Consider the following 16,130-nt stretch of genomic DNA (forward strand, 5'->3'; position numbering starts at 1 on the left):
GAACCAAATAAGTTTATCTTGGTCTCGTCAGACCACAGGACATGGTTCCAGTAGTCCATGTCCTTAGTCTGCTTGTCTTTAGCAAACTGTTTGCGGGCTTTCTTGTGCATCATCTTTAGAGGAGGCTTCCTTCTGGGACAACAGCCATGCAGACCAATTTGATGTGGTCTATGGTCTGAGCACTGACAGGCTGACCCCCCCACCCCTTTAACCTCAGCAGCAATGCTGGCAGCACTCACACGTCTATTTCCCAAAGACAACCTCTGGATAGGACATTGAGCATGTGCACTCAACTTCTTTGGGCGACCATGGTGAGGCCTATTCTGAGTGGAACCTGTCCTATTAACGGCTGTATGGTCTTGGCTACAGTGCAGTAGCTCAGTTTCAGGGTCTTAGCAATCTTCTTATAGCCTATGTCATCTTTATGTAGAGTAACAATTCTTTTTTTTTTTCAGATCCTCAGAGAGTTCTTTGCCATGAGGTACCATGTTGAACTTCCAGTGACCAGTATGAGAGAGTGAGAGCGATAACACCAAATTTAAACACACCTGCTCCCCATTCACACCTGAGACTTTGTATCACTAATGAGTCACATGACACCGGGGAGGGAAAATGGCTAATTGGGCCCAATTTGGAAATTTTCACTTAGGGGTGTACTCACTTTTGTTGCCAGCGGTTTAGACATTAATGGCTGTGTGTTGAGTATTTTGAGGGGACAGCAAATTTACACCGTTATACACGCTGTACACTCACTACTTTACATTGTAGGAAAGTGTCATTTCTTCAGTGTTGTCACATGAAAAGATATAATATGAAATTTTATAACATAAATAAAATATTTACAAAAATGTGAGGGGTGTACTCACTTTTGTGAGATACTGTATACAGTGAATTGGTTGGATATTTCAAATGTTTAAAGTTTCTTATCCTGCCTAAGAGCAAGTAACACAAGTTGGCCAGAAAATGTCTTCAGATACACAGTGATCTGCACTCACATTTTTACGGGGTTACTTTCTCAACGTTGGATTAAAAGCTTGTGGTTAAATCCCACCCACCTACAATTTTTCTGAGCAATAGGCACTTTAATAACTAATAAATGCCCTCTCATTGGGCAAAGAAGTAGCAGCTAGAGAGCGCTTAGTTACAAAAGGTTGGGGTGTGAAAAGTTAAGAAAATTGATCAATTTAATAGAAAATTAGTTTAACAGGGCTTACAGAAAATATTTTTCTAGCTATGAAAGGTAACAACAGACCAATGGGCAGAACTTTTAATTACATAATTTCAATATGGCTGATAGGTTTACTTTAAGCCACACCCACTGACACCTAAAGAACCGTATTTCTTCAAAAGAATTCCAGGTATGGAATTTTTTTGAAGAAATAAATACATACTTACATTGGTCATGCTTGGACCAATTTAACTATGTATTTACCATACCTGGCAAATGCCCTGGCCTGGAAGCCGGAAATCACTTAAGTAGACACCACAGCTTCATTTATCTCCACTTGCTTCTGGGTCCTGCGCTGAATGAAAAAAAAGCATTGTCTGATTGGATGAGGTGGCAAGGCAGGGTTGTGATGTCATGCTCACCACATGGTCCTGAGAAAGCTGTGCATTCATTCTGAAAATGCTAAGATATTCCTGAATGGTGCCCATACTGAGCGGACCACCTCCTGTGCTCACAATGCAGCTGCTCAGTGAAGGACCCGGAGGCAAGTGGAGATGACTGAAGCAGCAGTGCCTTTTTCAGTTAATTCCAGCTTCTAGAAGCATTGGCTAGGTATGATATATTCATAGTTACATCGCTCCAAGCTGGACCATTGTAATGGTATAAAGCAGTGATGGCGAACCTTGGCACCCCAGATGTTTTGGAACTACATTTCCCATAATGCTCCTGTGCTCTGCAGTGTAGTTGAGCATAATGGGAAATGTAGTTACAAAACATCTGGGGTGCCAAGGTTCGCCATCCCTGGTATAAAGTATCCATACATGTGAACTTGTGTCATCAGTCAGTTTGGGTGTATTTGAGGGAACTGCGTACTACCTTTGATAGCTTATTTAGGAAAAGTAGACTGGACTGGACTTCTACAAGAAACCAAACATGAAAATAATATCCTTGTGAGGGCTTAATTATAAACTATTTATATTTGCTCCTTTGACTCTTGAGTTTGAGTCAGAGGTCACCCAAGGTCTGACAGCTGCTGCCTGATACCACAAAGTCCAAGCTCTCAAAGTACCTCTTTGTTAGAGATTTATATATTGAGCTAATTGGGTGCAAAATAACCCCCCTGTAGGCATTAGGAATGCAAAGACTGCTCACTTTGTGTCTTATGTATATAAAACATTATTCCATTCTCAATCATATATCACCATCATCTTATCTGAGCTCATATATTTAATCTTCACCCTTCGCTTGCTGTGTGTGTGTATAATCTTTACCCAAATATATCGTTATGCCATAAAATTTTAGCACTTACTGTCATTAATTCCTTACATATTTATGTCATTAATGTGCAATAGCTGTGAAATGACAAAGGTTGACATTTTTGCTGTAACTAGCTGTCTTTATGAATAGCACCAAGCTTTGTACGTGTATAAAGTCACATCACTACATAAATGAGAATTCTGGCTCACACAATGTTGTTTCAAAGAGCACAAACAAGCCAATGCTATTACTTTGTTATACATAAGCAGTTAGATAACCAAAGCCATGAAAGGAATACTATATGCATTTAGAGCACTTTTTTTTTTTTTTTTAAAACTTTGTTTAAAAGGAGAAGTTGGAATAAAGTGTTTTTGGCCATACTTATCCTATGGATCACAGGAGTCAACTTAGTTCTGCACTCCTGTGATCCGGATTCAGCTGTCCAGACACTAGAGAAATTATTCTGAGAGCCTGAGCCAGCCACTCCCACCCACTCCACCGCTCAGAGCTTCAGTGAGCGCTAGAGGGGCAGAGCAGAGAACCGGGGACTGAAGATCACCGCTCTCTGACCACTGAAGACTGAGAACTGAGAGATCAGCAGTATTTGATCACTCAGTTCTCGATGTAGAGGCAATGGGGGACAGATGCAGCATCAGATCAATGCTGCAGCCGGCTAGGTTAATATGATTGTTTGTTATTTCCATTTCCCCCACTTCTCTTTTAAAGGTAATGCTTTTATATACCATTCATACATACTATTATTTTTTATAAATAAACATTTAAAGAAGACTTCCATCTTGGACCACTGTAGCCATGTTTATACCATACCAGTCTGATGCCCCTGGAAGCTAGAAATTACTGGAGATACCTCTACTTCAGTGATCTCCCTTTGCTTCCGGGTCTGTGTTGTAGTGATGTCTACTTCAGTGATTTCCAGCTTCCACGGGCATCGGGCAGGTATGGTATATACATAGTTACACTGGTCCAAGGTAACTATGTAAAAATATAGCATACCTGGAATTCTTCTTTAATACAGGGAGCACCCATGGTACAGAATTTCCAGTGCACTATGCTAGAGATACAAGGACAGATTTAATCTCTTGCTCCTGAGAGATTTAAAGGACAAGCTCAGTTTTAATAAACATTTTCTTTAATAAATAGCACAGAGTGCCATGCGATCATGCAAATTTTAAGTTTGTGGCCTTGCCCCGTGCAGAGGTCATCCATATCAGAAAATATTTCTCACTAAGTACCAGCCTACCCTCTGACCTTCATCCATTTTGGGCACACTGCCCACTTAGTAAGAGAAGGAAGTGTGATTTACATACATGGCAGAAAACCAAAATGATCTACTATTTCTTGGTTCAGCCTTACAACATTCAGGATCCAGTGTGTGTTTATATGTAAAGTAAGGACGCATGTTTTAGAATGATGATTCCTAAACTAATTTAAAATCCTTGGACCCGGGCAGAGCAGCGGAAGGCGGCTGGAGGGTAGAGGGGACGTCCCCTCCAGCTTCCTGGGATAATGACCGATCGGCTGCTGAGCCGCATCGGTTGTTATCAGAAAGCTGACCACCGGCTCTAAAAAAAATGGTACTTGGGTGATGCCTCTAGCTGCAGACATCACCCGGTACAACCACTTCCCTGTTTGTGGGAAGTGGTTAAATGATGGAGGGAGCTGAAACTTCAAGTTGCCAAGTGACAGCCAACAAACCTTAATGATTAAGATCTGTAAAGAAGAGTGGACCAAAATCCCTCCTGAGATGTGTGCAAACCTGGTAACCTACTACAAGAAACGTCCTACCTCTGTGCTTGCCAACAAGAGTTTCTTCACAAAGTGAAGTTTTGCTTGGGGATCAAATGCTTATTTTACTCATCGAACTGCAACTCAAATTTATAAATTTATCTTGTGTTTTTTCTGGATTTTTGGTTGATGTTATTTCTCTATCATTTAAAATACACCTATTATACCAATCATAGACCTTTTCTTTGTAAGTGGGCAAACTTACAAAATCTGCAGGGGATCAAATAATTATTTTCCCCGCTGTATAGCTTGCACCTCACAAATAACACTGTTATCTACAACATCAATTTGAAATAGGAAAATAGACACATACAGAATTTTCATCTTCCTCCTCCAGCTCCCTCTGTTGCTCCTCATGCCGTTTTGCTTTGATTTCCATAGCTTCTGTGATGAGGTCTCTGAGAATTGACACAGGTTTCGCATTTTTGATGAACGTGTGCTGGAGATTAAAAAAGAAAAAAAGAATCCTTGAAGCCACAAGTAAACAAATCACAACAAGCTAAGTGGGTAAAATGGTTTGTAAAGGTTTTGTAAAGGTTCACATAGATATTAGGTGATCATTGTCCAACACCAGAAAAACCAGAAGGATGAAGTGATGATTGAAATGTTGCATTGAGCTCAGCGGGCAACTCTTAGAAGAAAATGTTCAATAGCCAGGTTGGAAGTTTTTTTGAACAGAACCCTTAAGGAAAAGCTGTCTAGATTAATAAATGATGAGGAGTTATTCACTTATATAAGATACAGCAGAAAAAAGCTCAACATGAAAGTTGGGTACCACACATAAGTTTCAGATTTAGAAAAGTTTATTAATCCTAAAGAGAAATGACTACATTTCGATTCCTCCTAGCTGGGCTTATATTTTCTCAGTGGAAGCAGCTGTAATACTCGGCTGACAATAGTGTGAGAACCAGCTTAGTAAATATCCATACCAAAAAAAAAACACAAGCATTTAAGATGGCCAGAGAAAATGGTCATTAGCAATTCCTCCACCAAGGAGGTCAGAAATGGCCACACTACTGTACACAATCTCCCATAGGAGCAAAGCTAAGTATTAATCAATCAGTTTATGGCTAACAATGTAAACATTTCCTTTGTCTATGAAGGACAAAATCAAATGTTCACTAAGCTATGCCTCCTGCAACATATACACAACTTTCTTTACTCCCTACTAGTACGATCGAATGCCAGGACCAGGAAAAGCCCCCGAAAAGCACAGGAGCAAAAAAAGCACTGTGTACATCCCAAACCACCTTGTTGGAACTCATACTAAGCTATGGACTCTTTGGCTGAACTCATGTGACAGCATCAAAGACCTAAGGTCTGCCCTATAGCAGTTCTCCTGCTACAGGGCGTCATCTGTTCATAGGATCACGTGTAGGTACTTATGGCACTTTTCCACTGCAAGTATGGGATATGGTACCGGTACGGCCCTCTTGGAGCCACAACCCCGGTGGTACTGTTTAAGCGAGCCGTACCGCTGGATCCCATGTAGTGGAAAAGCGCCGCCGTACCGTACCGAACCGTTCCAACACCGTACCAACACCGTACCATGCAGTACCATGCAGTGGACAAGCGCAAAAGCGAGTCGAACCGTTTGGTTCCATGCAGTGGAAAAGCGCCATTATATACACACGCGAGTCGACTCTTCTGGGTAGGGGGCGCGCATGCTCCGCCGGCTCCCTTCGCTGTGATTGCAGCGGAAGCCAATTGGGGGTTGCACGGTACTCAATGTCCTCCAGCATTTGCCGACTGTAAGGTAGAACGGCAATCTGCCTGTGTAAACAAGGCAGATTGCCGTTCTGACAGGAGAAAACCGGAGAGAAGAATGGAATTTGTGCTCCTGCAAAGCAGGGAACAAAATCCATCTTTTCCCCTAGTAAAAGCATTTCACACAATATAGTAAAAACACAGGCTAGGCACACACTTAACCCTTTGATCACCGATGTTAACCTCTTCCCAGCCAGTGTCATTTGTTTAGTGCATATTTTTTAGCACTGATCACTGTATTAGAGTCACTGGTCCCCAAAAAGCGTCAGCTAGTATCAGAATGTACGCCGCAATATCGTAGTCCCGCTAAGTCACTGATCACCGCATTATTAGTAAAAATAAAAATATCCCTTAGTTTGTAGACACTATAACTTTTGTGCAAACCAAACAATATACACTTTTCAGGATTTTTTTTTTTTTTTTTACCAAAAATATGAAGCAGAATACATATTGACCTAAATTTATGAAGAAAATAGATTTGTAACTTTTTTTATTGGATACATTTTTTATTTGATACATTTATAGCAGAAAGCAAAAAAAAGATATTTTTTATTTTCCAAAATTGTCAGTATTTTTTTGTTTTTAGCACAAAAATAAAGCAGAGGTGATGGAATATCACCAAAAGAAAGCTTTTTTTTGTGGGGAAAAAAGGGACATAAACATTTTATTCAGGTTACAGCGTTGCATGACCGCCCAATTGTCAGTTAAAGTAACTTAGTGCCATATTGCAATAAAAATGGCTTGGTCATTAAAGAGGTGTAAATCTTTCAGAGGTCAAATGGTTAAAGTGGTCCTAAAGTCACATCTATTATATTCTTTTATCCTCTGTTTTAAGAGCATATCAAATACAGTGTGCGTTTTTTTTTTTTTTTTTTTATTGTAATGCTAAATACCTTCTTTGCCCAGCTCTGCTGTGTGGTCATTTGTCCTCCCTCTGCTCTCCTTCTCTGTCTAAGGAGTACAGTGGGAGGGGCTGATATTCCCCTCTGACATATGAAAGCTAGCAGAGGGAGTATATGGCACTACACAGCAGAGCTGGGCAAAGAAGGTATTTAACATTATAATTAAAAAAAAAAAAAAAAAGGGAGGCGATTGGCTTCACACAAACTACAGACTACGGAAATGACAGGGAGAGAGGGAGGGGTAGGAGAGGAGAGGCAGAGATGCTGAATACACAGAAGGATGAGGGAGGCTTGTAAAACTGATGACGCTATCATGGATCAGCAGCTATAAGTGTGGTCAGATTACAGAAGGAAAACTCCGGAACGGGCAGGATCAGCAAGGTATTATACAACATAGAAAGGGACAAATGACACTGCAAAAGCATTATGCTATATCTCCTGTCTTAAAGGAACAGGAGTATTTTTTTACTTTTTTTTTTTTTTTTAAAGGGTTACAACTTTAAATCCCTGATGAAAACCTAGCCACCTAATAAAATCCAGATGAAAGTTCCCTGTAATAGAACACGTATTATACTCACCCTCCTTCACAGACCTCTAATATCTTCTCTCAGTACCAGCGCTGCATCCTCCATCAGGCTCTTCAGCAATCAACACTTTCTAGAACATTGGTCGATTGTGACCCCTGGTTCCATTCTCTGACCCACCACAGCTGTGTCCTGAAGTGAAGCATGGGTTGAAAGATGGAACAACAGCCTGCAGAGGAAACTGAATGCATCTGACACTCCCAGAAGTATCAAATGCTGAAACTGACAGGAGTTGCAGTACTTGAACGGAGGGATTTTATGTGACATGGGCCACTGGAGGGGCGAGCATAAATGCCCTTCTATTGCTGGATACTTTCTGAATTTTTTTGGTTGCATGCAATCTTATAAAAACCTTACATACAGAGCATTGAAAAAGTATTCATACCCCTTGAAATTTTCCACATTTTGTCATGGTACAACCAAAAACGTAAATGTATTTAATTGGGGTTTTATGTGATAGACCAACACAAAGTGGCACATAATTGTGAAGTGGAAGGAAAATGATAAATGGTTTTCAAAATATTTTAAACATAAATATGTGAATGTGGCGTGCATTTGTATTCAGCCCCCCGAGCCAATATTTTGTAAAACCACCTTTCCCTGCAATTATAGCTGCAAGTCTTTTTGGGTATTTCTCTACCAGCTTTGCACATCTAGAGAGTGACATTTTTACCCATTCTATTTTGCAAAATAGCTCAAGCGCTATCAGATTGGATGGAGAGCATCTGTGAACAGCAATTTCTTGCCACAGATTCTTAATTGGATTTAGGTCTGGACTTTGACTGGGCCATTCTAACACATGAATATGCTTTGATCTAAACCAGGGCCACATCAGTATTATGGTTGTCCTCTAAAGGGCTAGTTGTATCTGAAAGACTAGATGTCCAGAGCACCCCCCCCCCCCTATGCTTACATCACATGTTAAGAGCCTCCCACCATTATAACTAAGAAATCTCCAAACCTTCCTTACATCACAGTGCACCCCACTTACCTGCTGACTGGAAGAAGCTGTGGTAGGAGCTGGGAAGCAGATAGTGCAGTGTCTGGAGAACCAGAGAAGGATGGGAGTCAGCTTCCTGAGTCTGCTAAATGCTGAGACCAGGAGGGGGGGTGGAGACGAGGGGGTGCTGTGGCTGCAAAGAGAGGCATAGGTTCTGTAGGAGGAGTTCTGTCCACCTTTCTAATGCCAACTGCTGAGACGGGGGCAGAGAGGTCCCTCTCTGCGGCTGCACAGAAAAACGCAGGATATGGAGGAGGAATTCTGTCCTCCTCTCTGCTGCGGACTGCTGAGACAAGGTGGGGTGGAGATGAAGGGGGTGCCGCATCTGCAGGAGAGGTATGTTTAGGGTCATTGTCCTGCTGGAAGGTGAATCTGCGTCCCAGTCTCAAGTCTTTTGCAGAATCGTACAGGTTTTCTTCTAAGATTGCCCTGTATTTGGCTCCATCCATCTTCCCATAAACTCTGATCAGCTTCCCTGTCCCTGCTGAAGAAAAGCATTCCCACAGCATGATGCTACCACCACCATGTTTCATGGAGGGGATGGGAAGTTCAGGGTGATGTGCAGTGTTACATTTTCTGCCACACATAGCATTTTCCTTTTAGGCCAAAATGTTCAGTTTTGGTCTCATCTGACCAGGGCAACTTCTTCCACGTTTGCTGTGTCCCCCATATGGCTTCTCGCAAACTGCAAATGGGATTTCTTATGGCTTTCTTTCACCAATGGCTTTCTTGCCACTCTTCCATAAAGGCCAGATTTGTGGAGTGCACGACTAATAGTTGTCCTGTGGACAAATTCTCCCACCTGAGCTGTGGATCTCTGCAGTTCCTCCAGAGTTACCTTGGGCCTCTTGGCTACTTCTCTAAATAATGCTCTCCTTATCTGGCCTATCAACAGGTGGATGGCCATGTCTTGGTAGGTTGGCAGTTGTGCCATACTCTTTCCATTTTAGGATGATGGAATGAACAGTGCTCTGTGAGATGTTTAAAGCTTGGGATATTTTTTATAACCTAACTCTGCTTTAAACTTCCCCACAACTTTATCCCTGACCTGTCTGGTGTGTTCCTTCGCCTTCATGATGTGGTTTGGTCACTAAGGCTCTCTAAAAAAAACCTCTGAGGGCTTCACAGAACAGCTGTATTTATACTGAGATAAAATTACACACAGGTGGACTCCATTTACTAATTAGGTGACTTCTGAAGGCAATTGGTTCCACTAGATTTTAGTTAGGTGTATCAGAGTAAAGGGGGCTGAATACATATGCACGTCACACTTTTCAGATATTTAAAAAAAAATTGAAAATCATTTATCATTTTCCTTCCACTTCACAATTATGTGCCACTTTGTGTTGGTCTAGCACATAAAATTGGAATACATTTACGCTTTTGGTTGGAACATATGTGAAAAATGCCAAGGGGTATGAATACTTTTACAAGGCACTGTACCTCACATACCTAATGAGTCTTTAGACACCAAATCAAATAAACTGTTCAAGGAAAGAGCACATTTTTGCTTAGTAAAATAAAGAAGAATTAAAAAGAAAATTTCATAGCAAGGACAATAATGTATTTCAGTACACATGACCAATTTAAGTCACTTGTTCGATTTTTACAAGCTAATGCTATTATATTATTATTTTACCAGATAACGTTACAGTTTAGGTCGGAGATGCATTTAGGTAGCTCTCGCTGCTGCTTCATTCATGATGTGTTTCATGACTGTAAGAACAGTGAATCTGTAACCTGAACCATGCAACAGGAAAAATAAAAAGGAAAAAAAACGATAATATCTTCTGTAAACAAGGAAAGAGCTTAATTTGAGTCATTCCCAAAATATCTTTAAACCCAATTACAATGCAATTAGCTGGGTTTAAATGCCATGTGGACATGCACATGTGTAACTCTACACTGTATACTTACACAAAGGAGAAATGTACATTAAATGTAAACCCTAGAGCTCCCAGTTGTATTAAAGTTTGACCACTTCAAAGGACCCGGTAGTTTGCCAAAGGCTGGTGCACTTTATACGTTCATAAACTGAATGTCTGTTTAGTGCTCAGAAAGGTTAGCCTGCTTACCTATTAATCCTGTAATAAAAAAATATGTGTTTCATTGAGTAAATTACACACTCCATAAAATAATCGTGAGAGTTGTGAATAATCGCTATGATTGCTTATTCCTCATTAGACTTTAATTGTTTGTAACATGTAGATTCTGCCTTGTGTTCAGGAGTTTATGGCGAGCCCAATTCATGCCAAAACATAGATATAAAAGTAATCCCCAAAATGTTTTAGAATATATCTTTGAATAGCGTCATAAAATAACACTGAATTTCATTTACACAGGACAGGACCCACCTCAAAAACTTCTGAGGAAACAGACTTGCATCTTTTTAATAGGGCAAGAAAAGTGCAGTAGCACAAGGCAACTTGAGAATTCAAATTATGCGACATTAACAATTAAATCTAATGCTAGAGATCACCGCACTTTGTACATTAAGCTTGCTTTTTTCACTTCCTATTAAACACTCTCTACTATTTTTCCTACAGGTCTGAAGATTTTAACAACACCCTAAAGCAGGGGTCTTCAAACTATGGCCCTCCAGTTGTTCAGGAACTACAATTCCCATCATGCCTTGCCATGTCTGCTAATGTCAGAGTTTTACAATGCCTCATGGGACTTGTAGTTCTGCATCAGCTGGAGGGCCATGGTTTGAAGATCCCTGCCCTAAGGTATACATCTAAATTAGGGATAGACCGATATGTTTTTCTCAGGGCCGATACCGATATTTTGGTCACAACTTATCGGTATCGGCCGATATGGGCCAATATTTTGTACATTTAAAGTTTTGAAAAATAAAGACAATTTTTGACACAAATCTGGTACTTGCTGGCACCCTGTGGTGGATGGCCGGCTGGCTGGCACCCTGTGGTGGCTGGCTAGCACCCTGTGGTGGGTGGCTGGCTGGCACCCTGTGGTGGATGGCCGGCTGGTTGGCACCCTGTGGTGGGTGGCCAGCTGGCTGGCACCCAGTGGTGGGTGGCTGGCACCCTGTGGTGGCTGGCTGGTACAGGGCCTGTGGGTGGCAGGCTGGTACAGGGCCTGCGGGTGGCTGGCTGGTACAGAGCCTGCGGGTGGCTGGCTGGTACAGAGCCTGCGGGTGGCTGGCTGGTACAGAGCCTGTGGGTGGCTGGCTGGTACAGGGCCTGTGGGTGGCTGGCTGGTACAGGGCCTGTGGGTGGCAGGCTGGTACAGGGCCTGTGGGTGGCTGGCAGGTACAGGGCCTGTGGGTGGCTGGCTGGCTCGCTGGTACAGTGCCTGTGGCTGGCTGGCACAGGGCCTGTGGATGTGGGTGTCTGGCAGGCACCGGGCTGCTGTGGGTGGGTGTATGGCTGCGATACACTCCCGCGAGACTAGTCCCGACTCCAGACGAGGCTGTCCAAGGGGAGGGAGGCGGCGTAAGAAGGCAGAATGACGTCACAAAAACATTGGCAATATCGGCCAGTTTCGGGGCCAATACCAATATATCGGGGAAAGTGCATATCGGCTTTGCCGATAATCGGTCTATCCCTAATCTAAAGGACCATTTGAGGGTATTGTAATGTGCAATTTCCATTTATCTATGTGGTATTGTTTGAAAAACAAACTGCTGTCAAATCTTGCTTCCCAGAGGTAGCAATATTATTACATGCAGTCAGCCCTATACACTTCTATGGCAATTCAAACAGTGTCTATGGACTGGGAGCTGTTGGTTATGGTAGCACTACCACAGACATGCAGGTTTTGACAGTTATCACCAGAATACCATAGCTGTGCATCGTATGGCAGTTGTTGTGAAGTTTCTTTGCAATGTACATGAGCATTAAGTGCCGGTTCACATTTGTGCGATCACAGAGATTGCATGTAATTCGGAGGGCACTGCTCCTAAAATTACATGCGATCTCTGTAAGGTGCAAATTCAGCCATACAGTTTGTATGGCTGAATTTGCACCGCAATCGCATTAAAAGACGCACAGGACCCTTTTTTTGGTCCGCAGCAGAATCGGATCGCATGGTGGTTCACACTAGTGCAATCCGATTCTGTGCGAACTTACAGATCGCAATGCGATATACAATCTTATCTGGGGGTGTCGTTAACTTTTAATTGACACCCCCAGCGTATCGCATATGGCAGTGTGAACTTCCAGGGGTGCGGATGCGATGCGGGAACACGCTGTATATTCACAGCGTTCCCGCATCGCACAAATGTGAACCGGCACTAAAGTCGATTTTCACCTTCCATCATCTCCCATACACCCCTCCACTGCACAAATCAGGCATTAATTTTATTTTATTTTTTTTCGTTTGTTTACATTTTTTTTGTTGCTTCGCGTGAGCGATCGTGGGGGCGCACGCACCCATTCAGCAGTGGAGAAACTAATTTGCAGGGCCGGTGGCAGCAATTGCCGCCAGGCACCCACGATCGCTCCCCATGGAGACAGAACTGCTGTTGTAAACACAGCAGACCGTTGTTCTGTCAGCAATCAACAAAGGGCTCCTGTATTCCTCCTATTTAGGAACACAGGTCTCTGTGTTAATTCTATAAGCTCATTCTCCCACCCCCCCCCTTTAGAAAACACCCCCTAGGCATACATTTACCCTTTGATCACCCCTGGTGTTAACCCCTTCCCTGCCAGTGTCATTAGTACAGTAACAGTGCATATCTTTAGCTCTGATTACTGTGGTAATGTCACTGGTCCCCCCAAAAGTGTCAAAAAAGTCAGTTAACTGTCTGATCTGTTAACCACAATGTCGCAGTCCCCCTAAAAAAAAATCGCTGCCACGAATAATAAAATATAAATAAATAAAAATGACATGAATCTTTCCCCTAGTTTTTAGACACGATAACTTTTGTGTAAACCAATCAAAATATGCTTATTAGGATTTTTTTTTACCAAAAATAAGTAGCAGAATACAAATTTGGCCTAAAATGATGAAAAAAGTTGATTTTTAAATTTTTTGTTTTTTTATTGGGAAGGTTTTATAGCAGAAAGTGAAAAAACTGAATTTTTGAAAAATCTTACCGTAAAATTCCTTTCTCTGAGTCCTCTGACAGTAGCCGCCCACTCATACAGTCTTCACCAATGGGTATTGACCTCTTATCCACAGGAGCAAGCTAGGCATAAGACTGGTTAAAAACAAAGCAATTTACATAGACACACCTGTAGGGGGCTGTCCCTTTGGTCCAATACCCCCCTGCGATCAGCCTTCCCAACTCAGTTTGGTAGCAAGCAGTTAAAGTCCATAAAACCCCAAAAGAGGGGCGGGGGCGGCGACTGTCAAGAGGACTCAGAGAAAGGAATTTTACGGTAAGATTTTACAAAAATTCAGTTTTCTCCTACGTCCTCTGACAGTCGCCGCCCACTCATACAGTCTTCACCAATGGGATGTCCCAAAGCAGTGTAGACATGAGGGGTGGGAAGCGCAACCGTCACAAAGGCAACGCAGCACCCAGGTCAGAGAAAGGAACCTTATCTGAACAGAAAGGTAAACCCTCTGGGTAACAAAAAAGCTCAACTGAAGCAACAACCCAGGAAAGCAAATAAACAAGGGCAAAACAACCCCAACAGTCAGGGCCCGGCAAAGCCAGGGCCCCCTCAAGGTACTGCCGCACACAGAACTTTGCGGCCAAAGGAGGCATCGGCTGATGCCAGAACATCAAGTTAGTAAAATTTGGAGAAGGTGTGCACAGACGACCAAGTCGCAGCCTTGCACACCTGGGCCACCGAAGCCTGATGCCGGAAAGCCCATGACACGCTCACCGCCCTGGTAGAGTGTGCCTTGACAAGGAAGGGCGGTACCTGTTCCTTAAGCAAATAGGCCTGTACAATCGTCTGTCTGATCCATCTTGAAATGGTTGCCGCAGACGCAGCCGTACCCTTCCGAGGTCCCTCAGGAAGGACAAAGAGAGAATCCGACTTCCTAAAGGATTCAGTGGACGACAGGTAAACACTGATCGCCCGGACAACATCCAAGGAATGTAAGGCAAACTCCTTAGGATGCTTAGGATTCACACAGCGAAGGTAAGACAATATCCTCGTTAAGGTGAAAATCAGAAACCACCTTAGGAAGGAAAGATTGGTTAGGTCGCAATGAACCTATGAACCACCAGGTAAGGGGAGCGGCAAGACAGGGCCGCCAACTCCGACACTCTGCGGGCAGATGTGATCGCCACCAGAAAGGCAACCTTTCGTGACAGCAGAGGCAGAGAAATTTCCCTGATTTTTCAGAGGGAGGACGTTGCAAAACTGACAGAACCAAGTTCAAGTCCCAAGGAGGTAAAGGCGCTCTCCAAGGAGGAGCCAAATGACGCACTCCTTGAACAAAGGTGCGTATCAAAGAGTTTGACGCCAAGGGGCACTGGAAAAGGATAGCCAGGGCAGATAACTGGCCCTTAATCATGGTCAACGCAAGGCGCTGATCTACACCAGTTTGCAGGAAGGCCAACACCCTGGCCACCGAAAAGGAGCGAGGATGGATGCCCCTGGATTCACACCAGGCAAAATAAGCCTTCCAGGTACGGTAATAGATCTTACCGGACGAGGCCTTCCTAGCCTTGAGCAGGGTAGGAATGACCGCCGATGAGAGACCACGATCTCTCAGGACCTGGCTTTAAACCGCCATGCCGTTAAAGCCAGCGACTGTAAAGAAGGATGGAAGATCGGCCCCTGAGACAGCAGATCGTCCCATAATGGGAGTCGCCAAGGAGGCTCGATGACCAGTTGTATGATGTCCGCGTACCAAGACCGGCGCAGCCAGTCCGGGGCCACCAGAATCACCAACTTTGATTCCGAGACCAACCTGCGAAGGAACCTGGACAACAACTGAATCGGGGGAAGACATAAATCAGGTGATACTGATGCCAAGGCACCACCAGCGCATCCGAGGCGATTGCCAGAGGATCGCGCGGTTTTGCCACGAACTTTCCCACCTATTTGTTTAGCCGAGATGCGAACAGATCCACATCTGGGGTTCCCCATCTCGCACACAGCATCTGAAACACCTCCAGGTGTAGGGACCATTCTCCCTGGTCCAGGGTCTGGCGGCTCAGATAATCGGCCTGCCAATTCTCCACACCTGGGATGTGAAATGCCGAAATCGCCAGGACGTGCGTCTCGGCTCAAGACAGAATTTTGGTCACTTCCCGGGCCGCCCGGGCACTCCTGGTGCCCCCTTGGTGATTGATGTAAGCCACCGCAGTGGCGTTGTCCATCTGCACCCGCACAGGTCGGCCCCGAAGATTATCCGACCAACGGAGCAAGCACAGTCGCTCGCAGTTCCAATATGTTGATCGGCAGGGAGGATTCCTCCTCTGACCAAGTGCCCTGGGCAGACAGAATGCCCAGAACGCCACCCCAGCCCGACAGGCTGGCATCCGTGGTGATCACCATCCACAATAACGGCGGAAGGATTTTCCTTCCGTCAGAGCCGGGACTGGAGCCACCAGAGAAGATCCTCTCTGACGTGGCGACTCAGATATCCTCCTTTCCAAGGACTGAGGATGCCTGTCCAATCTGGCCAGGATCTCCGCTTGAACAGATCGCGTGTGGAACTGTGCAAATGGTATTGCCTCGAAGGCTGACACCATCAACCCCAGGGACCGCATGCAG

The 16,130-nt window shown here is 43.9% G+C and overlaps 1 protein-coding gene across 1 annotated transcript in view; it reads right to left on the minus strand.

Annotated features, from left to right (window-relative positions):
• Window positions 1–16,130, minus strand: part of STK3 (serine/threonine kinase 3) — a 450,433-nt gene that overhangs the window by 206,822 nt on the left and 227,481 nt on the right. Inside the window, exon 8 of the mRNA XM_082257854.1 lies at window positions 4,545–4,670. Coding sequence (XP_082113980.1) covers window positions 4,545–4,670 — 126 coding nt within the window. The remainder of the gene's footprint in view (window positions 1–4,544; window positions 4,671–16,130) is intronic.

This window comes from Pelophylax lessonae, assembly GCF_965119305.1.
Source record: "Pelophylax lessonae genome assembly, chromosome: 5".
In the NCBI taxonomy this organism is placed as follows: Eukaryota; Metazoa; Chordata; class Amphibia; order Anura; family Ranidae; genus Pelophylax; species Pelophylax lessonae.